General features: G+C 39.1%; 2 protein-coding genes across 2 annotated transcripts; one reads left to right on the top strand and one right to left on the bottom strand.

The window, feature by feature from the left end:
• The first annotated feature begins 135 nt into the window (after positions 1-135).
• LOC104109561 (uncharacterized) lies at positions 136-1,168 on the top strand. Its single transcript, XM_070193009.1, has 2 exons — positions 136-384; positions 828-1,168. Exons 1-2 carry the CDS (start codon positions 329-331, stop codon positions 997-999), a joined length of 228 nt encoding a protein of 75 aa, XP_070049110.1. The 5' UTR covers positions 136-328; the 3' UTR covers positions 1,000-1,168.
• A 21,536-nt stretch (positions 1,169-22,704) lies between these two features.
• Positions 22,705-23,539, bottom strand: LOC104119426 (uncharacterized protein At1g66480-like). The gene has a single exon (XM_009630935.4). The coding sequence runs from the start codon at positions 23,393-23,395 to the stop codon at positions 22,898-22,900; it is 498 nt and encodes a 165-aa protein (XP_009629230.1). The 5' UTR covers positions 23,396-23,539; the 3' UTR covers positions 22,705-22,897.
• Between the last annotated feature and the right edge of the window lie 2,622 nt (positions 23,540-26,161).

The raw sequence follows: 26,161 nt of genomic DNA, 5'->3' as shown, positions 1-26,161 counted from the left end.
AACTCCTCGATATGATAATACTACTATTTGGACATGTGTCGACACCCTACCGTTGATTAACACGTGGCCTCTACAAGCACCTTCTGAAACCAACACGTCTCCAATTCCATATTTAAAAACATCATCACCGCCACTGCCCCATACTTTGACATTGCAAAATCATCCTATTAAAAACCCCACGCCCTGCTTCCTTTTTCAGAATTCATGCTTCTTTTAGCAAAATTTGTGAGTAATATTACAAAAATCGCAGCCTTCTTCTTCTCCCTCTTTGTGCAAGCTTGTCCTCTGACTGTTTATTTGGGTTATATTACAACTACTTAGGAGAAAAATGGCGATTGGTGTTCCATTGTGTGTGCAATGTGGCAATGCTAGCAACCCCTGTAGGTTAGTGATTTTACTTTCGGCTTAAATTATGTCTACTTATGTTTAAAAAAAAAATAAATTAAATCTCTATATGTGTATATTGTTGAACGGAAACCATGGAAGCAGTTATTAAAGTAGGTACGTCACACTTTTTGGCACGGCTCACCGTGCATGAACGTGGCATGCCTTATCCATCGAGCTGACCAGCGAGTCTAAGATTTAAATTCTATGTCTTAAGCCTTTTAAGATCATTCATATTGAACTCATTATATTTTTAAAATTATGGGTTCGTATCCATTCATTGTTGCACTTTTAGTAAATTTTTACGTGCGTCAAAATTATTGGTTCAATTGAACCTGTCGGAATTACACTACTATATATATATATATATATATATATATATATATAAGTGCATTGTTATACTTATTGAATTTACTAACTTTAAATTCTAAATTCGGGTGCAGGTGCAAGGTGGTTGGGCCAACACTTGGTTTCTTGGCTTTCGCTGCAGCGGCAATTGTGGAATGGCCGGTTGGTGCACTCGTTTATTTATTCCGCCACACAAAGGGCCGCCGTATCATGGGTCATCCTGCCACCGTTATTTATCCTTCAGTCACAAACTCCATTCCTATTTAGCTTTTGTCTTTTCTTTTTTTTTCCACCTGTAATAATGATGTGAGAAATGTTGCTTGCATTTTACTTTGTTTTTTCCCCCAGCATAATCGATATTTTCACGTTGTACTTTTGTCAGTTTTAATTAGTACCTAGTAAATAAAAGATAATGTATGCTTTGTTTTGAATCACATACGGTAATGGTTGTCTGTCTTTTGTTCCTCCTATCCTCCAGGCCCTTGTGTCTGTCACTTATTTTTACTTTGTTGCAGCACAATAAATAAGTACAATGCTTTTTTAATGCACTATTTTTTTTGGGTAATATTAATGAACTACTCCTATGATATATGGGCATAGAATGCTTCATGTTTCTGGACTGCGTGACATAGCACGTGTGAACATCTAATTTTTTACCGTGTTTGAATATTTTTCGCTCTCATCTTCCCAGGCGTGTTCCCACTCAACTTTTCTTTGTCCCTCATACTTGTCCCTCATGCTTTGTCCCCCATGCTTGTCCCCCATACTTGTCCCCCAGTCCCTCATGCTTGTCCCACATGTTTTGTCCCCCATGCTTGTCCTACACACACAACCCCCCACATATCCCCATTTTCTTTCTTCACGTGAAGGGGGAAAAAGATGACCAAAAATACCATCTTCTTCCCTCTATTAATTCCAGCAAGAGGACACCCAAAAAAAAAAAAAAAACAGTTCGTGCCTCCCTCTTCACTCATCTTCCTCAGCCTCTAAGCTCACCCAAAATGAGCTTTGCAAACCCCTCTAAACTCCAGCAAAATCCAGCAGCTTTTTAGCTACAAAAAAATACCAAAAATCAGCCTCCAAAACAAATTCAGAACAGTCCAAAAACGAGCTGAAAATTCATCCCAAAACCAGCCCTCTTCTCAGTCCAAAAATGACTCCAAAACAGCCCCGAACAACCTCCTGAAACGCAGCAAAAGACCAGCTGCGAACAACCCCAAAATCCAGCTCTAATACAATCCGAAACAGACCCAAAACAGCCCCAAAATCACTCAAAAATGTAGCTGAAATCACTCTCAAAACACAGAAAAATCAGCACCTAAAACATGACAAAAACAGTCCCAAAACAACCCCATAAACTTCAGCTAAAATGAGTCCCGAAATCCAGCTGAAAGCAACCCAAAACATCTACAATCTGAAAACCACCACGAAAGTTGTCGTCCTTCAGCCAAAACCAGTAGCTCCTTCCTACTCTGTTATTCACTACAAACGAGCCGAGTTCGAGGCGGTTTGGTCGAGGTTCTTTGAGGTTCCGGCAAGGCATTTGATTTCTTGTTCGAAGTTCTTATTTGCTTGACGATTCAAGAATATTTGCAACTGTAGAGGTCCGATCTTTTTATCTTGTTTGCTTTGTCTGTTTATTGTTCCATTTAGATGATATGTGTTAATATGCCTTTTGCTTGGATTTGTTATTCTCCTTTTGAGCACATAATTTTTCTTAGTTGTTAATTCTTATCGTTAAGCTTATTGGTCTTTGTTGTTGAGTGAGAATCTAGAAGGAACATTTCAGAAAAAATTAAACTTGAAAAAATGAGAATAAGTGATGGTAACCGTGATGCATTTGGTCCTAAGGTTTGGTATTGTAAAAATTTATTTTCTTTATCAACATATTTTAATCAAGTTTAGTTTTTTTTTTCCTAACGCTAGTTTTATCATTTGGTCGAATTAATTTCTAACGTTGTCTTAACTATTTTTATAAAATTTTTATCAATCATTCAATAATCCTCTCTTGATTTGTAATCAGTACTAAATAAAATATTTTCATAACTCTTGAGCCTTACAATAATCTTGACTTAGAAAATAAATAACTCACAATTCGCTAGTTTGCTTTAGGTGCGCTTTTAATTAGTTTATCGCGATTATGTATACGTTCGCGTGACATAATTGTAATTTCTAAAATTAAAATCGAAGTATGTGTTCGTGCAATTTTTGCCAAAACAATCTTAATATAATAAAATGCTATTAATTGTGTACATGTACGAGTGACATGATTTTGGTACAATAAACAAACGGATTCACACACGTGATTCGTTTCAAAGATAATTCCATATTTTAATATTTAAAAGCGGATAGAAAAAATATGGAAACCAATAAATCACAGTTTATCCAAAAATAATATAAGTCAAACGTGGTCAATTAAGCGACCGTGCTAAAACCACGGGGCTCGGAGAATGCCTTACACCTTCTCCCCGGTCAACGGAATTCCTTACCCGAACTTTATTTTCGCAGACCAATAATAATAGAGTCAAACATTCCTTTGACTAGAGATTCAAATAAAAGGTGACTTGGAACACCAAAAAAATTAATTCCGAGTGGCGACTCTGTAGATAAAATAATCCCTAATCAAGTTTGTCACTTTAATTGGAAAAACTCTTTAACCCACCATTCATAATACACAACATATTTATCTTTTGTGGGGGCACAAAAGGAGGTGTGACAGCTCTGGCGACTCTGCTGGGGAAACCCTAAGAATTCGAGCTTGTACATTGACTTTGTTTGGCTTTATTAATTTTTGTATATATTGTGATTTATTTGGGCCTAATGTGTGACTTGTCCATTTTTTTCCGTTTTGATATTGTTGAACTGTACATATAAATTGTATCCTCTCGCACCCCTCTGAGTCTTCTTATAGTTAGTTATGTTGTGTTTGCCTACCAGCATCACAAAATTTCTGTCTTGAGATAAAGCCAGTTAGCCTACCAGCTTCTAGTGAAGGATTTAGTCACACATGCTTAGGCGGGAAAGCCATTAGCTAGCCAGTGCTGTTCTACTACTGGTGACGCTTGACGCTCCTCGGCTCGGGTTGTCCGCCCGAGTAAGCCAGGTCTAGATACCATCTCCTTTAGGATTTACAAACTTAGAAGAACAAGCCACAAGCAATGAATATCCTTAGTAGGCTACGCTTTATTTGCATCATGTGCATTTTACTTAGCAGCGCTCGACACAAGGGGCGAGTTCTGATTTAGGACAGGCCTTGTTGAGACCATTATGTCATGTTATGTGCTACTTGTTGCATTATTTGGGAGGCTTGCATGTCGACCAACTTTAGCATAAATCAGTTGAACGAACAGAGAAAATGTGGTCTAATGCATATGGTTTTTAAAGATTAATTTTCATAAAAAAGAAAAAAGAACATAGTCGATTTTACCGAACTACGCGAGTCTGATTCTCACCGAATGTGAGATACGTAGGCAAACCTCATCGGTTCCGGCCCCAATTTTCAAAAAAAAAAAAAAATTCAAAAATATTTTCCTTTTCCTTAATTCCCTATTTACAATTCTTTCCTTAGAAAATCAAAAAATAAAATACTAAATCCAAAAATATATATTTTTTATAGTCCGACGGTTTAGCTTTTATTTATTTATTTATTTATTTATATTCTTTTATAGAGTCAAAACCCGAGAAATCGAAATTTTTGTGTGTCAATAATATTTGATCAAAGCCTAACCCCGTGTCTGGGTAGACAGGTATACCATGAGTGGGGAAAGAGGTAAGTCTGAAAAGAGGCCCAGATCAGAAGGGATACCAGATTTTCTCATTGTCGATCAGATACTACAGTTGTTGTGGGATTGGTGGAGATACTTTAAGGAATATGAGCGAAACCAGATAAAGAAATACTTGGGACATTTGGTTCACATGATTACGATAAAGCCCAGGAGGGATGTGATTGAAGCTTTGATTCCGCACTGGGATCCTGAAAACAATGTGTTCCATTTTACCGACTGTGAAATGACTCCGACCTTGGAGGAAATCGCCCATTTCCAAGGGTGGGGCCGCAATCTTCGCCGCCAAAGGCCCATAGTACCAAAAAATGTGAACGAGGGTAGGTTTCTGAAGCTTTTGAACATAAATTACGGACACAATATGAAGGTCTAGGAGGCAAATGGGTTAAGTTGGGCTTTTTGTTTTAGTTGTATGGCCTAGAATGCAATTTTGAAAGGAATGTGGGAAAATTGAAATCAAAGAAAGATAAGGAAACATGGAAGGTACATAGAAGGTTTGCATTTATGGTCACTTTTTTTGGGCGTGTAGTCTTCCCAGAAAGAGAGGGACGCATTGACATCCGCTTGGCAGGTGTAGTTGAGGCTCTGACCTCAGAAGGGGGTGATTATACTTTGGTCCCTATGATTCTTTCTTGCATTTTCCGTACTTTAACTAGATGTAAAATGGGTGCGCGAAACTTTGATGGTTGCAACATTTTGTTACAGATATGATTTTTGGAGCATTTCTATCCTTATCCTACGATCACTAATTTTAGTGAGCTATGGCCCAATCATACTTATGATCACCAGAAAAGAATTGACGAATGTGACTTACTAGAGGGGATTGGCGCCTGGAAAGAACTACTTCTTACTCTGTCTGCCAAACGGATCACTTGGAACTACGATTGGTTCTCCTCTAAAGAGGTCATTTGTGAGTCTGCATACCATTCTTATTTGGTACTCATAGGATTGGATGGTGTTCAGTCTTATGCTCCACTTCGGGTAATGCGCCAATTTGCACGACTACAGGAGGTGCCACCAACACGAGATATGAGAAAGTTCTGTTATGATTTTGGTAAAGATCAACCTCATGATGAAGAAGAAATTATGAAAATTTGGTATGCAAGTAAAGTTTCGGAGTTGAATGATATGGTAGAAGACCGAAATCATGGAGATCTGAGCCCTGAATATATTACCTGGTTTCATGACCCTTCGTCGCTTAGAGATAGGCCTGAAGGATCCAACAGGAGGAGAAATGATCAAAGAGCTATAGAAAGGTTAAAAGAGGAATTGGAGCATTCCCGGATGACCATATCTAAACAACAAACCCAACTGCAAGCCGGAGTCGCTCAGATTCGTTTAAATATTGAGAAAGATTATCAATCGGCCTTACGGGGCATGGATAAAGATCTAAAGCATGCTAAAAATGAGGCGGCCAGCTTAGAAGAAGAATTGGCAAGCACTATTGGTTTAGTTAGAAGAGTTGAGGCGAATAACAATATTGAAATGCATAAGCTGCAAGAAGACTTGAGTATCATTGAAGAGGATGCGCACCAGCAACAATTGGAGTTTGATCAGCAGAGAGAGCAGTTTGAAAGAGAAAGGGCCCATTGGATACACTCAAAGGGTCAGTTTCTTTCACAAATGGAAGAAATAAAAAGGCATAAGGGAGGTCATCAACATGCAGATTTTGAGGTAGAGCGGTGTCAGTGGATGATTGAGAGAGCTGTGCTAAACCGCCGTATTGAAGAATACGAGGGACGCGAGACTGAGATGGGTAACGCCCTCAACACTACCCAGATATGGTTGCAGAATTGTCACGTGAATATGGGGCAAGCTAGAGAGCAAGTACTTCAATTGGCAGAGAAAGCAGCATATATTCATGACGATCATCGCCATCTAAACAATGAGAAAGTTGGTCAACAGGCACGTGCCCTCGTTCTACAATTGCCGGGAGTGTTTCAGAATTTGTACGAGATGTTGGGGGGAGAGTGGAGGCCAAGAGATGCAGATCATTGATGATATCAGTTTAAGAAAGAATGCCATTAAAGATTAAAGTTTTAGTGCAGTCAATTAGTTTTTAGTTTCATTTTGCATTTGTCGTATTTTTAATTTTATATTTGTCGCATTTTCAGTCATATTTATGTCTTTAGAGTCAATTTGAAAAAAAAAATAATCAAAATTGTTATTATTTCCCCCTGAACTACGTAATGATCTGATTCATACGACGACATGATACGTAGGCAACCCACAAAAGGTTCGATCAAAATATTTTTCAATGATTCTAAGATGAGGGATCAAAATGAGGCGTGAGTAAAAATAAAAATAAAAATAAAAAAAAATTGAGAAGAAAATAAGAGCGTTAATAAGAAGCAACCTCATAAGCCGGAATGAAACATGAAGCCTCCAAAAGCATGCTAGAAATAGTGACAATGATAGGAGCATGGCACATTATGTGTGATTCATATCTATAAAATGCTTAACCCTAACACGTTTGCTGTCTCTTACGTAGTAAGCTTAAGGTGGTTGGTTTGTGGTGAAACTGGCAACACACCATTACTTCACTAGATCTAAGGGAGCAGTAGTAATGGCCAATGATGATGAGATCGAGCTGATCACTGACGAACCCCAGGGTCAATCAGTTGAACAAGAGTCGGAGGAAATAAGAAAATTAAGACAGCAATTGTCTGATGTATATCAAGCTTGCGTGTCTGGTCAGCCTCCACCCCGTGGTCCCTCAGAGGGAACTTCCATCGTACCCCTGGCTACTCAACCACCACTCCATACAACGAGCGACCACATCCTACCACCAGGGTATGTGCCAAACTACAGCCTCCACGTTGCTCCTGGTACCTCTAATGTGCGACTTCCAGTCGCACCGGTCAGGAACACTCCTTTAGTCGTGTCTGGCGCACCGGCATACACAATCCCGCCTCCACCTCCTGTGACAAGGCCAATCAACGAGCCACCATCTCATGCTTATGATGGCCAATACTACTCTCCAAATATGGCTTTCGGGGTCTCGGCTCCATATAATCAGACTCCTCAGTATGAGTCACCAGTGGAAAATGAAAAGCTTGCCAAGACGGTTGAGCCGGATGAGATGGCCAGGAAAATGAAAAGTCATGAACAAAACATAAAGAACATACATGGACTAGGGGGTCACAAAAGTGTTTCGTTCAGTGATCTATGCATGTTCCCTCATATCCATTTGCCACCAGGGTTCAAGACCCCGAAATTCGAGAAGTATGATGGACACGGCGACCCTATCGCCCATTTGAAAAGGTACTACAACCAGCTGAGGGGTGCAGGTGGAAAAGAAGAATTACTGATGGCTTATTTTGGGGAAAGTCTTGTGGGGGTAGCCTCCGAATGGTTCATTGACCAGGATATCTCTCACTGGCATGTCTGGGACGACATGGCCCAAGCCTTTGTCAAACAATTTCAATACAACATAGATATTGCGCTGGATCGCAATTCCCTGTCCAATATGAAGAAAAAGCCGACTGAAAGCTTTAAGGAGTATGCAATCAAGTGGAGGGAGCAAGAAGCTAGAGTTAAGCCACCTATGGATAACCACGAGTTGATCACTATTTTTCTGGAGGCCCAAGAGCCTGATTACTTTCAGAACATGATATCCGCAATGGGTAGACTTTTGCGGAAGCGATCAAAATAGGAGAAATGGTCAAAAATGGCCTCAAGACTGGCAGAATTATAAGTCAAGCTGCTCTCAAAACCACCACCCAAGCTATCCAAAATGGGTCGGGAAGTTTGGCGAATAGAAAGAAGAGAGATGAAGGGTCCATGATGACTTCAGGATCCAGGGAAGTTCAAAGAGGGGCATCGCACCCTTAGGTGCAAGTTCAGCAGGGGCAATCTAGCTACCCTCAACATTACTATCCCCCGCCAATTCCTCAGTACTCTGTGGGACTGCCACAATATACAGTGTTTAATGCTCAATCATATGCTCGTCCTCCCAATCAACAGGTACGGGCACCAGCTCCAAGATTCCCCCGACCTCAGCAGCAAAATTTTCGGGCACCCTACAATGCTCGTCCTAGGCAGGATTATGGTCGAGAGCAGAGGCCGGTGGAAAAATTTACTCCATTGGTTGAATCATACTCTAGTCTGTTCCAGAAGTTGAAGCAGATGGGCATGATTGGACCCATTGCTCCCCACCATATGCATCCCGATTCACACGGATTTCAAGCAAATGCTAGATGTGAATATCATTCAGGTGCTCCGGGGCATAGCACTGATGACTGTTGGACCCTGAAAAGAGCCATAGAAAGACTCATTGTTGAAAAATTGATTGTAGTCACGAATGGCGAGGACCCTCCTAATGTGACCAATAACCCATTGCCAGTACACAATGATGTTCATTTTGTGGGAATGATTGGCCGAGATCATGAATACAAGCCGGTTGGTCGAGCAGAAATGACAGTGGTAACGATTCAAGAGGGAACCAAACTGGAAGTAAGTCCAAGCCTAGATGCACCGTTGATTGTGAAAGGTGCCCAGAGCTCAGAGAGTGTAACTTTATTTGTTCCAAAAATCTCGAGGTTGGAAGTTCGCTCCAATGTTCCAAACCCAAAGTTATACGTCCTTGGAGGTCACCCCATTACAAAGCAGAATCAGGGCGATACGACGGGTATAATAGAACCGATCATAATCAAGCCTTCCACACAACCCCGTGTAACAAATACGAAAACCATCCCTTGGAACTACAACAAAACTGTAGTAACCTACAAAGGCAAGGAAATCATAGAAGAAGTGGGGGAAAGTGGAGGTTTGACTCGATCAGGGAGGTGTTACTCTCCAGAAGAGTTGAGGAAGGCTAAGCAAATCAGAGAAGGTCAAATGCCAATAAAGAAATCGGTCACTGAAGAAGAGGCGGAGGAGTTTTTGAAAAAGATGAAAGTTCAGGATTACTCAATCATTGACCAGCTGAGAAAGACTCCTGCCCAAATCTCTCTATTATCTCTGCTCATACACTCAGGAGAGCATGCCCGTGTACTAATCAAAATCCTGAACGAGGCACATGTTTCAGAGAATACCACCGTGAATCAGTTAGAGAAGATGGCCAATAGATTTTTTGAGGTGAACAAAATTTCCTTTACTGATGATGAACTTCCTGAGGAGGGATCCGGTCACAATAGGGCTTTGCACTTGATTGTCAAATGTGAGGGGCATTATGTGAAGCGAGTCATGGTTGATAGAGGCTCGAGTGTAGATGTATGCCCCCTCTCTACCTTGCAAAGTATGAAGATCAATACAGACAGGATCCGACCCAGCAGTGTTCGCATCCGGGCTTTTGATGGCTCAGCGAGAGATACCATTGGGGAGATCAACCTCACCATGATGATTGGGCCTATTGATTTTGAAATTGTCTTCCAAGTAGTGGACATGGAAACTTCTTATAACTTTTTTCTTGGAATGCCATGGATCCATACGGCCCGAGCTGTGCCATCCACCTTGCATCAGATGCTCAAATTCGAGCACGATATGCAAGAAATTATTGTTCACGGAGAAGACGAGTCATCCATTTATAAAGACCCGTTAATCCCATTTATTGAGGCCAAGGAAGGATGTGAGTCTATTGTCTATCAGGCTTTCGAAGTGGTTGCTGTGGACCATGTTGAGGAAGGAAAACCCATTCTACATCCGCGTCTCTCCTCCACATCTGTAATGGTGGCTGCACTTATGATGAGACAAGGTTATGAGCCAGGAAAAGGTTTGGGGGCATCATTGCAAGGAATTTCAGAACCCATTTCTCCGTTCAGTAATAGAGGTACTTTTGGTTTAGGCTTCAGGCTAACACAAGCAGACAAAGACAAAGCCAAGCACCGCAAAAAGTATGGGTGGGTCTTGCAGCAACCTATCCCTTACATTTTCTGCACTTTTGTCAAGCCACGATTCAAACATGGTCAAATTTCCTCGGCGCATGCAAACATTGATGAAATTTGCCATGGCCTCAGCCAGATGTTTTCTGAAGTGAATATGATCCAGGCTGGTGAAGGCACTAGTCGTGCCGATATGCAACTAATTGGCCCAGAAATCATGCTCAATAACTGGGAAGCAACTCCTCTCCCCACAAGGAAGGAGTCTTGGTAGTTGACTTTTGTAGCTTCTTTCTTTTGTACTTTGGGTTACTTTTAGGGTTGTAATCCAAATATCTTAGTATGATTATTTTATTTTGACGTTAACCCTTCTATCCTTTCAAATTCAATGAAATGTAGTTCAGTTTCATATTTTGTATCTTTTCCTTTTCCTAATTCTTGCCATTTTATTTCCATTTCAGTTTTGTTAATGCCGGCTTTAATAACATGACATGCATGCGGAATTCACGCCCAGATCTCAAAAAGCTGTCTAATTTCGAAATAATGCATCAAGAGGTCGAATATGATGAAGATAAGGTTTTTGATGAAATAAAAAGAGAGTTGGAACAATTTGAAAACAAGCCTAGGCCCAACCTCAATGAAACTGAGCCAATTAATATCGGAGGTCATGAAGAAGTCAGAGAAACAAAGATAAGCATTCACACTGAACAAAAAACCAGAGATGCCTTGATTCAACTTTTATTTGAGTATAGAGATGTGTTTGCCTGGTCTTATGATGACATGCCTGGTTTAAGCGTCGATTTAGTGGTTCATAAGCTTCCCACGTATCCTGATTTTCCACCAGTCCAACAGAAGCAGCGAAAATTTAAAACGGACATGAGTGATAAAATCAAAGAGGAAATAATGAAGCAATTAAGCGCCAATGTTGTCAGAGCCGTAGGATACACCACCTGGGTGGCAAATGTTGTGCCCGTGCCAATGAAAGATGAAAAAACTAGAGTCTGTGTTGACTACAGAGACCTGAACAAAGCAAGTCCGAAGGATAATTTTCCTTTGCCGAACATCCATATTCTTATAGATAATTGCGCAAAGCATGAGATACAGTCGTTCGTGGATTGCTATGCTGGGTACCACCAGATTCTAATGGGTGAGGGTGATGCATATAAAGCAACGGAGCCATCATAGTATTTTTTAACTCCTCTGAAAGGAAGGATGGCAATTTGATCATTTACCCATCTGAGTCTGATAGATTCTATTTTTCTCTTTCTTCAATAGAAAGGAGGGGAGGTCAATTTTCTTGTAGAGCCGTATGCACAAAAGATGCCTGTACGGTTGTTCAATTCTATCTTTTTTCTATTCTTTATCTTTCTTTTCTCTTTGCTTTATCATGCGAGATAGGGGAAGCTTTTATTTTGTTATATCATCAGGGTAATGATCCATCAACCTGCTAGTTCTTTTTATGAGGCACAAACAGGCGAATTTGTCCTGGAAGCGGAAGAACTGCTGAAACTGCGTGAAACCCTCACAAGGGTTTATGTACAAAGAACGGGGAAACCCTTATGGGTTGTATCCGAAGATATGGAAAGAGATGTTTTTATGTCAGCAACAGAAGCCCAAGCTTATGGAATTGTTGATCTTGTAGCGGTTGAATGAAAATAACATAGATTTCGCGCAAATCTGTGATTTGAGATTTTATCTTCGAATTAGGATGTTGCAATCAAGTGGACAGACGATTGCCAAAATGCTTTTGACAGGATCAAAGATTATCTATCAAAACCCCTTGTACTGGTCCCACCTGAACCTGGTAGGCCTTTGTTTTTATATCTATCGGTGATGGATAATTCCTTTGGATGCGTTCTGGGGCAACATGATGCGACAGGCAAAAAGGAACAAGCAATATATTATTTGAGCAAGAAGTTCACCAATTATGAGGTTAAGTACACCCTTTTAGAAAGGACATGTTGTGCTTTGACTTGGGTCGCTCAGAAGTTGAGACATTATCTTTTGGCCTATACTACTTACCTCATATCCAGAATGGATCCTCTGAAGTATATTTTCCAAAAGCCAATGCCCACCGGCAGGCTCGCAAAATGGCAAATCCTTCTCACAGAGTTCGACATCGTCTATGTTACTCGCACCGCGATGAAAGCACAGGCTTTGGCCGATCATTTGGCAGAGAATCTAGTTAATGATGAGTACAAGACACTTACCACATACTTCCCAGACGAAGAGGTCAACTCAATAGAGGAAGTAGTTCCAAACGACAACCCTCTATGGAAAATATATTTTGATGGAGCTGTCAATATCAAAGGAGTTGGGATCGGGGCAATCCTCATCTCACCTATTGGATAGTATTACCCTGCAACAGCCCAGCTTCGGTTCTTCTGTACCAATAATATGGCAGAATACGAAGCCTGTATCATGGGTTTGAAAATGGCCCTCGATCTGGATGTGCATGAACTATTGGTTATGGGAGATTCTGACTTGCTTATCCGGCAAGCCCAAGGTGAATGGGAGACTCGAGACATCAAGCTTATTCCATACAGATAATGTGTACAAGATTTGAGCAAAAGATTCAAATCCATCGAGTTCAGGTACAATCCTAGGTTTCACAACGAGCTAGCCGATGCTTTGGCTACTTTAGCCTCGATGATCCCTTATCCGGGAAACACCCATATCAATCCACTAGAAATCCAAGTTCGGAATCAACACAGTTACTGCAATACAATTGAGACAGAACCAGATGGTGAACCATGGTATCATGACATAAAACGATTCCTGAAAACGAGAGAATACCCAGAGCACGCCAAGGGAGATCAAAAAAGAACTATAAGGAGGCTCGCCAACGGTTTCTTCCTGAATGGGGAAATTTTGTACAAAAGGACCCCAGATTTGAACTTGTTGAGATGCGTAGATGTCACAGAAGCTGAGCGGATCATGAGTGAAGTGCATTCGGGGGTATGTGGACCTCACATGAATGGATATGTTTTGGCGAAGAAGATTCTGCGGGCAGGGTATTATTGGCTTACAATGGAGCGAGATTGCTTCAGTTTTGTTCGCAAGTGTCACCAATGCCAGATTCATGGTGACCTGATTCACTCGCCACCTTCAGAGTTGCATCCCATGTCCTCTCCTTGGCCTTTCGTTGCTTGGGGAATGGATGTTATTGGGCCAATTGAGCCAAAGGCTTCAAATGGGCATAGATTCATTTTGGTTGCAATTGATTACTTCACCAAGTGGGTGGAGGCCGTCACTTTCAAAGCAGTCACCAAGAAAGCAGTGGTAGACTTTGTTCATTCCAACATCATCTGCCGCTTTGGTATCCCAAATACCATTATCACTGACAATGCAGCCAATCTCAATAGTCATTTGATAAAGGAGGTATGAGAGCGATTTAAAATTATACATCACCATTCTACCCCTTACCGGCCAAAAGCCAATGGAGCCGCTGAAGTAGCGAACAAGAACATCAAGAAGATTCTTAGAAAAATGATCCAAGGTTCGAGACAATGGCATGAAAAGTTGCCTTTTGCTCTTTTGGGATACCGCACGACTGCTCGCACATCTGTTGGTGCAACTCCTTATCTGTTGGTATATGGGACGGAAGCTGTAATACCGGCTGAAGTCAAAATTCCCTCTCTTCGTATCATTGTGGAGTCGGAGATTGAAGATACAGAATGGGCAAAGACCCGATTAGAACAACTAATGTTGATTGATGAAAAACGGCTAGCAGCAATGTGCTTTGGCCAGTTATACCAGCAAAGAATGGCACGCGCTTACAACAAGAAAGTGCGTCCAAGGCATTTCGAGGTAGGACAACTCGTTCTGAAACGCGTTCTTCCACACCAAGTAGAAGCTAAAGGAAAGTTCGTCCCAAACTGGAAAGGACCCTACATCATCAAGAAAGTGTTACCAAAAGGGGCCTTGCACTTGGTAGATGAAGAAGGACGTGTACCAGACATGACTATTAATGTAGATGCAGTCAAAAGATATTATGTCTGAGATGACGAAGGTTACCATTGCAAGCTATTCCAAGCAAGTGTCACCCTTTTGTTACCCCTTTTAATCTGTATTTTTCTTCCTTGTTTTCCATTTTTTGGAACCTGTGTACTCAAAAAAAAAGGAAAAGAAAAGAAAAGAAGAAGAAGTCAAACAATAATTTTTTTTTGAGTCATTGAACTACGTCTGACCTGATTCCGAAAGGATACGTAGGCAGCCTTACCCTGGGTTCGGTCCCATTGCAACAAAAATCCATATTCCCAATACTCCAAAACTGGGGCAGAAGTTTGTTCTTATCTTACGGTTTCTTTTCCTGTAGAAACAGTTCCAAAAGTTATAATTCAGTTCAAGGTTCCTTTTGCCTTTTCCTGTTAAGAACTTCTAATCGATCTTCGAGAATACTTGAAGTCCCCATACCAGGGGCATTGACCAACCTTCCGCGTGTCGTATCTTAGTAAAAAAAAAAAATAGTAAAGAAGAAATGAGAGAGTCTTATCGGTGAAAACCCGTATGGGCACTGTAAGGCGACAGTGATTAGAGAAATGAGAGAGGTCAGTTAGCGAAAACCCGCAAAGGGCGCTACTAGCCGAATGAGGGTCTTCGATGCTCCGGCATGAGCGCAACTAAAGACAGTTTCAAGATGAACATTTGCGACATATTTTGAGAATTAGACGGCTGATACAGATCAGGCGTCCAGTCCAAAATACATGTCATGATTCATTGAAGTCGGCACTTATCCCCAGATAAGTCTCCTTATTTCTCTCCCCGAAAGGGACACCTTTTATTTCCAATTGCTCTTCTATTCTTTTCCATAATTTTTCTTAGATTCCCTTTCGGTCTAATTTTGCATCAAAAGCAAAGCAAAACTGGCTACAGTTTCCCCGTAATACCGAGCATAATTTGGAGCATATAAGACATTGACGAAGGCAGGAATCCATATGTGATCTCTTTTGATAAGGCAGACAAAGTGTCTCAAAGAAACTGAAAAAGCCAACACAAGCAAGACTTGCTTCATGGAAAAAGTTGATAAGCACTACAGACACAAACTGGTTCTGAGTGCAAGGCTACTAAGTCTGATTTTAAAGAAAAATTTCTCTGCCTTAGATACAAGGGTTAACGGTACCGTAGACATCCGGGTATGAAACAACCAGGGGAGACGTCAGAAAGACAAAGTCTCCAGAAAATAATACAAAGTATCCGAGCATCTCGGTACCACTCTGATAGAATCAGTTCTTCGACAACGGGGTGTCCGTGAACTCAAACTCCTCAGTGCATCAAGGCCACAAACTGACCACCACTTTAAAAACTCACAAATTTTCTTTGTTTGAAGTAGGAACAAAGCAGTGCAGAATGGCGGTTGTCAAAGGACGAATGTCACCAAATGTAAGCTCCTTAAAATCTTCAGCATGCATCACTACTATCCATACCTCTCATTTTCATAGCTCAACCCAGGCAAAACCTTTTCACCTAGGGGGATCCAGCTCATAGGTCCGGGTAGAAGTACTCTTCGCCCAGGTTGTTTTACGTAGCTTAACCCAGGTAGAACATTTTCAACTAGGGGGATCCAGCTCATAGTTTCAGGTAGAAGTACTCTTCGCTCAGGCTGTTTTATGTAGCTTAACCCAGGTAGAACATTTTCATCTAGGGGATCCAGCTCATAGTTCCGGGTAGAAGTACTCTTCGCTCAGGTTGTTTTACGTAGCTTAACCCAGGTAGAACCTTTTTCTCCTAAGGGGATCCAACTCATAGTTCCGGGTATAAGTATTCTTCGCTCACGATGTTTCACGTAGCTTAACCCAGGTAGAACCTTTTCGCTTAGGGGGATCCAGCTCATATTTCTGGGTAGAAGTACTCTTCGCCCATGCTTGTTTTACGTAGCTTAACCCAGGTAGAACATTTTCACCTAGGGGGATCCAGCTCATAGTTCCGGGTAGAAGTACACTTCGCTCAGGTTGTTTTACGTAGCTTAACCCAGGTAGAACCTTTTTCTCCTAGGGGGATCCAGCTCATAGTTCCGGGTAGAAGTATTCTTCGCTCAGGATGTTTCACGTAGCTTAACCCAGGTAGAACCTTTTCGCTTAGGAGGATCCAGCTCATATTTCTGGGTAGAAGTACTCTTCGCCCATGCTTGCTTTTCATATATTAACCCAGGTAGAACTTTTTTCGCCTAGGGGAATCCAGCTCATAGTTCCGGGTAGAAGTACTTTTCGCTCAGGATGCTTTCATAACTTAACCCAGGTAGAACCTTTTTGCCTAGGGGGATCCGGCTCATATTTTCAGGTAGAAGTACTCTTTGTCCAGTTTTGTTTTTCATAATTTAACCCAGGTAGAACTTTTTCGCCAAGGGGATTCAACATTCTTTTTCCCAGTAATATAGGGCGTCAACCCTTGGTTACATTTCCTTTTCAGTAATACATGGCACCAACCCCTGGTTACATTTTCTTTTCTGTATAGGGTACACCAATCCCCGATCTCCTTACCAGTATAGGTTACACCAATCCCTAGTTGTGTTCTCCAATATTGGATACTTCATTCCCTAGTTGATTTGAGCTTAAATGCATGGTACACCACTCCCTGATATCATTGCCAATATAGGGTATCCCATTTCCTTGCCATATTTTCCCAACATAAGGTACACCAATACTTAGTTGAGACATTCTTTTGGGATCATGACCTTTTCAGGGTACACCATTCCTGTTCTTTTATTTTCTTTCAATAAAGAAGTAGTTTAGAATTTTTGTTACAATAACTCACAAAATTTTTCTAGTGAAAACTGGGGCAGAAAAATTTCATTCGTTTGTTTGTTGTGATGTCTGAGCAGGTTTTACCGCAAGGTACAGTGTTCGAGATGAACAAAAGAAAAGGTCTCAATCCAGAATAAAGAAAAGAAAAGGAAAAGAAGTGAATCCAAATGCAGAAGCAGATGGAAAGGATATGGACTACTCAAGACATGACTGAAGTTACGAGCTTCACATTTCCCGTTTTGCTCAGAAGAAGCCGTAGAAGAATGAACTAGCACTTACAGCTAGCAAGCATCAAGGTTCAGAACAGAGCTTGCATGAACAACCAGTCAAGATTCAAGATCAAGCTTCAAAAGACTTATAGATAGGAATCTTGTAACTCATAGTTGATAGGCTTGTTTAGTTTCTTTCAATTTTGATGTAATAGCAAGACCACGGACCGGAGCCTAGCTCGACTTTCGAACTCATCACTCCATCTTTCTTCTTGAACTACATGCGACCTGATTCTCTTAGAACCTGGGATATGTAGGCTGTCCAAAACCAGGACTCGGTTGCACCTTTTTCTTTTATTTTCTTCCTCTTTTGAATAACGATATGGTCAAAACGTAGTCACACGGCTCACTTTATCTTTGCCTGAAAACTTTTAATGTTCCCAAGCAAAGAGGGGCATGCTGTGAGCACCTAATTTTTTACCGTGTTTGAATATTTTCCGCTCCCATCTTCCCAGGCATTTTCCCACTCAACTTTTCTTTGTCCCCCATGCTTGTCCCATATGCTTTGTCCCTCATGCTTGTCCCACATACTTTGTCCCCCACACACAACCCCCCACATATCCCCATTTTCTTTCTTCATGTGAAGGGGGAAAAAGATGACCAAAAATACCATCTTCTTCCCTCTATTAATTCCAGCAAGAGGACACCAAAAAAAAAAGAAAAAAACAGTTCGTGCCTTCCTTTTCACTCATCTTCCTCAGCTTCTAAGCTCACCCAAAATGAGCTTTGCAAGCCCCTCTAAACTCCAGCAAAATCCAGCAGCTTTTTAGCTACAAAAAATACCAAAAATCAGCCTCCAAAACAGATGCAGAACAGCCCAAAAACGAGCTGGAAATCCATCCCAAAACCAGCCCTCTTCTCAGTCCAAAAATGACTCCAAAACAGCCCCGAACAACCTCCTGAAACGCAGCAAAAGTCCAGCTGCGAACAACCCCAAAATTCAGCTTTAATACAATCCGAAACTGACCCAAAACAGCCCCAAAATCACTCAAAAACGTAGCTGAAATCACTCTTAAAATACAGAAAAATCAGCATCTAAAACATGACAAAAACAGTCCCAAAACAACCCCATAAACTTCAGCTAAAATCAGTCCCGAAATCCAGCTGAAAGCAGCCCAAAACATCTACAATCTGAAAACCACCATGCAAGTTGTCGTCCTTCAGCCAAAACCAGTAGCTCCTTCCTACTCTGTTATTCACTACAAACGAGCCGAGTTCGAGGCGGTTTGGTCGAGTTTCTTTGAGGTTCCGGCAAGGCATTTGATTTCTTGTTCGAAGTTCTTATTTGCTTGACGATTCAAGAATATTTGCAACTGTAGAGGTCCGATCTTTTTATCTTGTTTGCTTTGTCTGTTTATTGTTCCATTTAGATGATATGTGTTAATATGCCTTTTGCTTGGATTTGTTATTCTCCTTTTGAGCACATAAATTTTCTTAGTTGTTAATTCTTATCGTTAAGCTTATTGGTCTTTGTTGTTGAGTGAGAATCTAGAAGAAACATTTCAGAAAAAATTAAACTTGAAAAAATGAGGATAAGTGATGGTAACCGTAATGCATCTGGTCCTAAGGTTTGGTATTGTAAAAATTTGTTTTCTTTATCAACATATTTTAATCACGTTTAGTTTTTTTTTTCTAACGCTAGTTTTATCATTTGGTCGAATTAATTTCTAACGTTGTCTTAACTGTTTTTATAAAATTTTTATCAATCATTCAATAATCCTCTCTTGATTTGTAATCAGTACTAAATAAAATATTTCCATAACTCTTGAGCCTCACAATAATCTTGACTTAGGAAATAAATAACTCACAATTCGCTAGTTTGCTTTAGGCGCGCTTTTAATTAGTTTATCGCGATTATGTATACGTTCGCGTGGCATAATTGTAATTTTTAAAATTAAAATCGAAGTATGTGTTCGTGCAATTTTTGCCAAAACAATCTTAATATAATAAAATGCTATTAATTGTGTACATGTACGAGTGACATGATTTTGGTACAATAAACAAACGGATTCACACACGTGATTCATTTCAAAGATAATTCCATATTTTAATAATTAAAAGCGGATAGAAAAATATGGAAACCAATAAATTACAGTTTATCCAAAAATAATATAAGTCAAATGTGATCAATTAAGCGACCGTGCTAAAACCACGGGGCTCGGGGAATGCCTTACACCTTCTCCCCGATCAACGGAATTCCTTACCCGGACTTTATTTTCGCAGACCAATAATAATAGAGTCAAATATTCCTTTGACTAGGGATTCAAGTAAAAGGTGACTTGGAACACCCAAAAAATCAATTCCGAGTGGCGACTCTGTAGATAAAATAATCCCTAATCAAGTTTGTCACTTTAATTGGAAAAATTCTTTAACCCACCATCCATAATACACAACATATTTATCTTTTGTGGGGGCATAAAAGGAGGTGTGACACCACGGTCAATTGGTTTCCCTGTGACAAATTAAAAATGAACAAACCCGTGTCATATACTTCTATCTTCTAATTTTAAGCGTTCGGTCTTGTTTGGACAGATGATTAAAATAGAGTTCATATTTTATTATGGTTGAGTTCTTATTGTATTTACATGAAATAGTACTAGTTAAAAAGTGGAGTGCAAAACCCCTCCTCTGCCAAAGTAAGGTTTAGTAGGATACACGCAGAAATCGTAAGAACAAGCAATGAATTTGTTAATTTAATTGGGTTTTTTTTTCTGGATTTATTTGGGCTTTGATCGACTAATGTTCTTGGTTAAAACCGAAGCGTTTCCTTTTGAAAAAGGCACACAGGTCACATAGAAATGAAATTTAAGGAAGGTCACAGCAATAATTCAAGGCATTATTTGGTTAGTGTTTGCGATTGAAATTTACATCGATTACACATGCAAAATAAACTGTGAGAGAAGCGAAAATATAATTCTTGGTAAAAATATAAGAGGAAAGCACCTTATGTAATGGCAGCACCAACATTGTTACTGGATTCTGGTTGTGGAAATTCAAATATTCGATGCACGTGCGTTACTTTTTGCCACGTTCAATGACTTCTTGTGTCCACAATAAAAAATCAAACTAACAAAAAATAAAATAAAGAGACGGCAGCTGTTTATGTTTCTTAATTTTGTTGCTAGAAATCATCTTTTAGCAAAACGAAGTCAATTTAGTTTGGACTGAAGAACCAGATAGTATAAGATCGAACCGGAAAACTGAATATAGAATTCAGTTTAGCCGATAGAGATACAAGTTCAGTTCAGATATGTTATATCATGACTGTTAAGTAAATAATAATAATAGCAAATTCTTTACTAACGGGTAGTTAAATATTTAAATCTAAATGCACAAATAAAAAAAATCAGCATTCAACAACCAACACAAGATATAGAAGAACGCGTGGAGTGGACAAGACCTTTGCAATTTTCAGTTTTTCAAGTCCAAACATTTACTTTGAACGCATGTAGAGAAATGCTTCTAGTGTTTGTCTTTGTTCAGAGACGACTCAAGTCAGTACGTATAACACTTTCCTCACGGCAACACTTTCATCCATTCCATTGCAAGGATACTGAGGAGTAGTAATGCCTTGTCATAGTCAATTTAATTACACCAACGTAGAAGGCAATAGGAATTTTCCTTGAGGCTATGACTTTTCTGTGTATGGTAGAAAAATAGTAATATTGGTCTTCCTACTTAATAGTATAAAGCCATAACGCTAGAGGAAGCAACCATTCATCGCTAACTTTGCTTTCTTTCCTTTGATCCCCTTTTCATTTTTCCCTCTTTATTTTCTGTATCCTTTTCTTTTATTACTTTACTAGAAATCATGGCTGTATTATCAATGAGGGTATTTTTATGTGGAGGTGGATTTCACAAAAGAGAAGAGAAAAAGAAAAAGAAGAGTAGTGTGCGATTGGGTGGTAAAAGGCCAATGGAAAAGTTAGAGAGCAGCATAAGTAGTAAAGCTCTATTGATGATAAAAATGATATCTTGGAGGAAAGTGAAACATGATGATGTTGAAGATGATCAATTAGTAGATTGGGAAGAGGAAAATGCACTGTGGAAGAGAACCATTATTAAAGGAGAAAAGTGTCGACCTTTGGAATTTTCTGGCAAAATTTCTTATGATGCTAATGGGAATCTTGTGTTGGACTGATTGATGAATACTTCACTTCCAACTTCTGCCTTCTTTTTTCTCTCTTTCTCTGCCTTTTTCCCTTCTAGGAGGTGATTGTAAATACTCATGAGTTGGAGACTCTAATTTACGCAAGGGTAATTAAATATGACTAAAGGTAGATGTAGCAGCCGAATAGATCAAAACAGTGGATTATGAGTCTAGTACATGCAAATTTGTGGCTTGGAATTTCCTTCATTATAATTTGTGGTATTTGCAGCTACATCAACAAAACATACCTCTAAAGTTTCATTATCATTTCTTTGGATGAGACCGAAAAGTTGGTTGTTTTCCTTATACAATAATATCATGGTATATTATTAACTTATTAAATATATATTCGGAAATAACTGATCTAGACAGGGAAAAACCTACATCTTTCATCTGATGGGGAAACAATAGTTAGTGCATCACTACCTTTGTGCCCACCAAAATCTTATCTTCTAATTAATCTCTTCATGATTTCCTTTCCCAGCTTCTGTTTCATTTCAGTGTTGACCTAGACAAAAAGGACAAAAACAATTCTAAACTCTGGAATGCATACTTTTAATTCTTCTCTAATTATTCTGTTCCTATACAACTTATATAGAAACCGCAACTTAAAAGGATAATTGTCCTTTAATTTTTATTTTTTCCATCAACCGACGACTTTAAGCTCCTAAAATCAAACTTTAATTTCTAAACGCAAACGGCCCAACACAAACCCTTTCTCTTTTCTTATTTTTCTTGTACTATTGTTCCCATGTTAAGAAAGATATATTCACTGTTTTGTTTGTCGTAATTTAGCTGAAAACTAAGCTTAAAAAAATAAGAGCCATTTGGACACAAGACAGATATAAGGTATCACAAGTGTCCTCGTACCAAATAATTTGTTCTTTGTACTCAATTGACAAGCCATATCAGTTGCAAAATGGGAACGTAAAACTATTTTAATGACTTAAATATGAAAAATGTTAATTTTTTCTGTACAAATAAAAAAGAAAATGATGCCAAACCAATTGGGACAGAGAGAACAAACCAAAATAGAAGTGGTACGGAAAGGGCTACATCCACTTGTAAGAGCATAGCCGTCATCCTTGACATATGGTCTCAAATCTCAATCCTCAACTCCCAACCAAACCACCAAATTACGACAACCTTATTTTCCTAATTTAAACTTATAATCCTTTTGTTAATAGAGAAAAAGAAGGTTAAAAAAAATTGAACAAGAAAATCAATACATATAGCAACACTACCACCAAATAAACAGATCGTTCCATCAAAACAAAAACAAAAACAAGCAGAAGGTCCTGTAAAATTATATGCAATTCTTGAAACTAAATTTGACCCTATCCTCTGTACTTCACAACCAAACCAAAAGAAAAAAAGCTAAGAGGTGCAAACCAAGCAAAAACTAACTGCCATAACTGGAATTTGGCATACAAAGATCCATAATTTTCTCAGCCACCTCTGTTTCATCTCTGCTTTCTTCTACCAGCTTCTGAACTAAACTCCTCGGCAGCTTCATCTTCAACTGAACAGGTCCATTATTCGGCTTCGAAATCGACAAATCAGAAGCCGATCTTCGTGTTAACATGAGACACTCGAGCCGATCCTTTGCGCTCATCTGAACAGCAGATTTCACTCTTCTTGGAACCCTACTAATTTCTTCTTTAGGAAACAGAGGCAATTCTACTAGGAAATATATTTTGTTTGGCTTCAGTTCTTGTTCTGGTTCTAGTGGCTTAGCTCTGACGCCAAACTTCTTCACTGCTTCTGATTCTAATAGAACATGACCTGGGTAGTCTTTTACTACGTCCAAGGTTGTTACTGGTGTCTTTAGTTTCAAGATTTCGCCGTTAATCTTCATCACCTTTGTCTTCTTCTTATTTCCTCCTATGTTGTTCCCCATTCTAACTAGCTCTGCTTTTCTCTCTAGAGAATCTTGCTTTTTTGGTTTAATGGTTCTCCACTTATATTTTGGTATAATTATATGGACAAGTAACTAACCTTTTGTTAGTGCGTGTGCGTGTGAATTTGTGGAAATGTACTAGAAAAGGTTCCTTTGGTGGATATTTCAGGTAACTAAAAGATTTAACTGAATCCAATATAAATAAAAACTCATAAAAATTTTGAATAAATAATTTTAAAAGCATTGTAAATTGGACGATAAAAATTTAAAGGTTGAATTTGACTCTGATTATTAGTAGTAATTTATTTAAAGGTTCCCACTAAAACCATAATACTACTTTTGAATAATACTAAAGGTGCTTTCACTGGTAATGTACTCAGTGTGTGTTACCTTATTATGGCAAGAGAAATATTTTTTTGAGAACTAAGTGGGAAAAGGGTAAACTCAATTCCGTTACGACAAAATTTTATCTGGAACTGAATGGAAAGCAAGAAACGAAATGAAAAGAGGTTAAGCCTACTTTTTGTAATATATTCACATTGGAGGAGCAGTGTGGAGTTGGGTTTTCTTTGGTTTTGTGATAATCAAGGCTGGTGGGGCGATGCTTTATTGGCGTGGCCTCATTGTTGGATAAGGAGGTATAGGTATGGACTGTGGGAAGATAAAATATATAGTTTAAGTTTTGTATACTTGTCATAATATTTTGTACACTTTTAATTCAAGTGACTTGTCGGAAAAGGTTTATAACAAGCATATGTGGCAGCCTGAAATATCTATCAGAAATGATTTATTATAATATATATTAAATTATACGGTTAATGCATATAACTTAAACCTTTAAATTGAATATAAACAGCCTTACCGTTTAAGATTGTCACAAAGTCCTAACCAATTTGCTATGAAGATGTGGACAATAGTGTTTTTGAGTGATTCCAAATTCAAAGACTGTAATCCTCTTTAGTGTGTAAATTAAGGAAATGTTTGTTTTTGTCACACAAAATAAAAAATTTAGACGGTGTGCTTTCATAGAAAAGGTCGAAGGAGGATAAGATCTTTCAGTTGGACTTGCTTGCTATTTAAATGAAAGTATCACTTGATGTTGGTTATAAGGTGAGGCCAAAGGAGAAGGCAAACAAAACCTCCCACTATTACTGCATTCTGTTGGAATAGTTTCCAACTGCTTTCCAGTGCTCGTTCAACTCCACTTTATTTATCTTAAAAATAAAAAATAAAAAGAGCTAATACAATCTTAGTCTACAGATATGTGCTGACGTTTGTGGTGATGCTTGGAAATTCTTATGTATTGGATTAAATTAATGAGTTTGCCGAAAAATGTTAACACTCATTGAAAACATTTAAGTCCTTTTCACGGAAGCCTTGCAAATTCTCCTTTCTATTCAAGTATTTTATAATATAAAGGATATTATTAACAAATACTGCACTTAGAACAAAAATCAAAATATCTTGTTATATTAACTACGAAAGAACTCTGTCACAGCACACTTTGCATATTCAAAGATCCACATTTTATTAATGCTTGCGCCGAGGTTATAAATGATCTTCATGTCACGCATGATAAATAAAAGGGGAAAGAATGTTAGCTTAATTATAATTAAACAATTTTTTATAAGAGAGCAAACAAATAAATCAATAAAGATAATTTTGAATTAACGAATTAAATAATTAACCTATTCATTTATTTATTTTTTTATCAAAACGCTCATATTAACCCAAGCGGTTTAAACCGCACACATTTACCTCATCACTTCAACCCGCACTTGCTCATCAAAAGTAGAGCCCTTTGTCTTCCATTTGTCACCATCAGCGAACATCTATTCTCACGTTTGCGACGACCGGCAACGAAAAAATCTGAATTTATGATCCTTCTAGCAATTGACAACCAACCACTATAGGTATATGCTAAATTGGTTGCTAATGACCACCAGAAAAAAATGGTTTCTTTCTTTTTAAAACTCCATGCTTAGTCAAACACTCAATACAAAAAGAGGGGGGACAGAGAAGAGTAGTACCTTTTGATTCTTCAAGATTTACGATTTATAAGTTCCTTTAGTTGCAGCTGTGTCCCCAGAACTTCTAATAATAGATGGAACTCTTCAGGAACTCTGTCCTTAGCATTAATCCAAGGTCAAGCAAACAGAAGTCATATCTTATATAACCAGTACATTTGGATCACCATCTGCTTCACCTCCCAATGTACCTTAGAGAAAAGCTCACCAGATATCGCTAATTCAAACAGTGTCCATAACATTTGTGGAAACTTGAAGGAGATAAAGGACGGCAGTCTGAAGGTCAACTTGAAACTTCACCTGCAAAGACTTAAAGCTGCAATAAAGTCAGTTAAAGATTGTGTTGCAAGCCCACATACCAGCTATTACAACCACAGAGCAAAACCAGAGTTTGCTGTCTGCCCCTTTGTTAGCAGCTGAAACGGGCTTTAACTTGAGCATTGACTAAATGAAATCCAGAATGTCTCTTTAAATCCTAAAGAGGCCTTACACAAAGTGGATACCCTGAGCGCAAACTGCGCAATGACAAATATGTTTGAAGGAATGGAGTGGATAACTGCTTTTGAAGTGGGACGGAATCTGGTGCCGCATGTCCAGGAGGATCAGTCAAAATTTCTGAGAGTAATCTTACTGGCTTTTCACTTTTAAATTTTTAAGCAGTCTCTGGATTATATGTATCTTGACAGAAAACAGCTCATTTGCAGTGGGAACTCTAAAAAATACTATTCAGCAGAATGAA

This window comes from Nicotiana tomentosiformis, chromosome 2, assembly GCF_000390325.3.
Source record: "Nicotiana tomentosiformis chromosome 2, ASM39032v3, whole genome shotgun sequence".
Classification (NCBI taxonomy): Eukaryota; Viridiplantae; Streptophyta; class Magnoliopsida; order Solanales; family Solanaceae; genus Nicotiana; species Nicotiana tomentosiformis.
Note: the sequence above shows the minus strand (reverse complement) of the source record. Positions and strands in the feature narration are given on the sequence as shown.

Bases quoted from the DNA above. Each gene is read 5' to 3' on its own strand.
- LOC104109561 (XM_070193009.1), top strand. From the start codon at position 329: ATGGCGATTGGTGTTCCATTGTGTGTGCAATGTGGCAATGCTAGCAAC. The intron at 385-827 runs GTTAGTGATTTT...ATTCGGGTGCAG, and splicing joins AATGCTAGCAACCCCTGTAG to GTGCAAGGTGGTTGGGCCAA.
- LOC104119426 (XM_009630935.4), bottom strand. From the start codon at position 23,395: ATGGGGAACAACATAGGAGGAAATAAGAAGAAGACAAAGGTGATGAAG.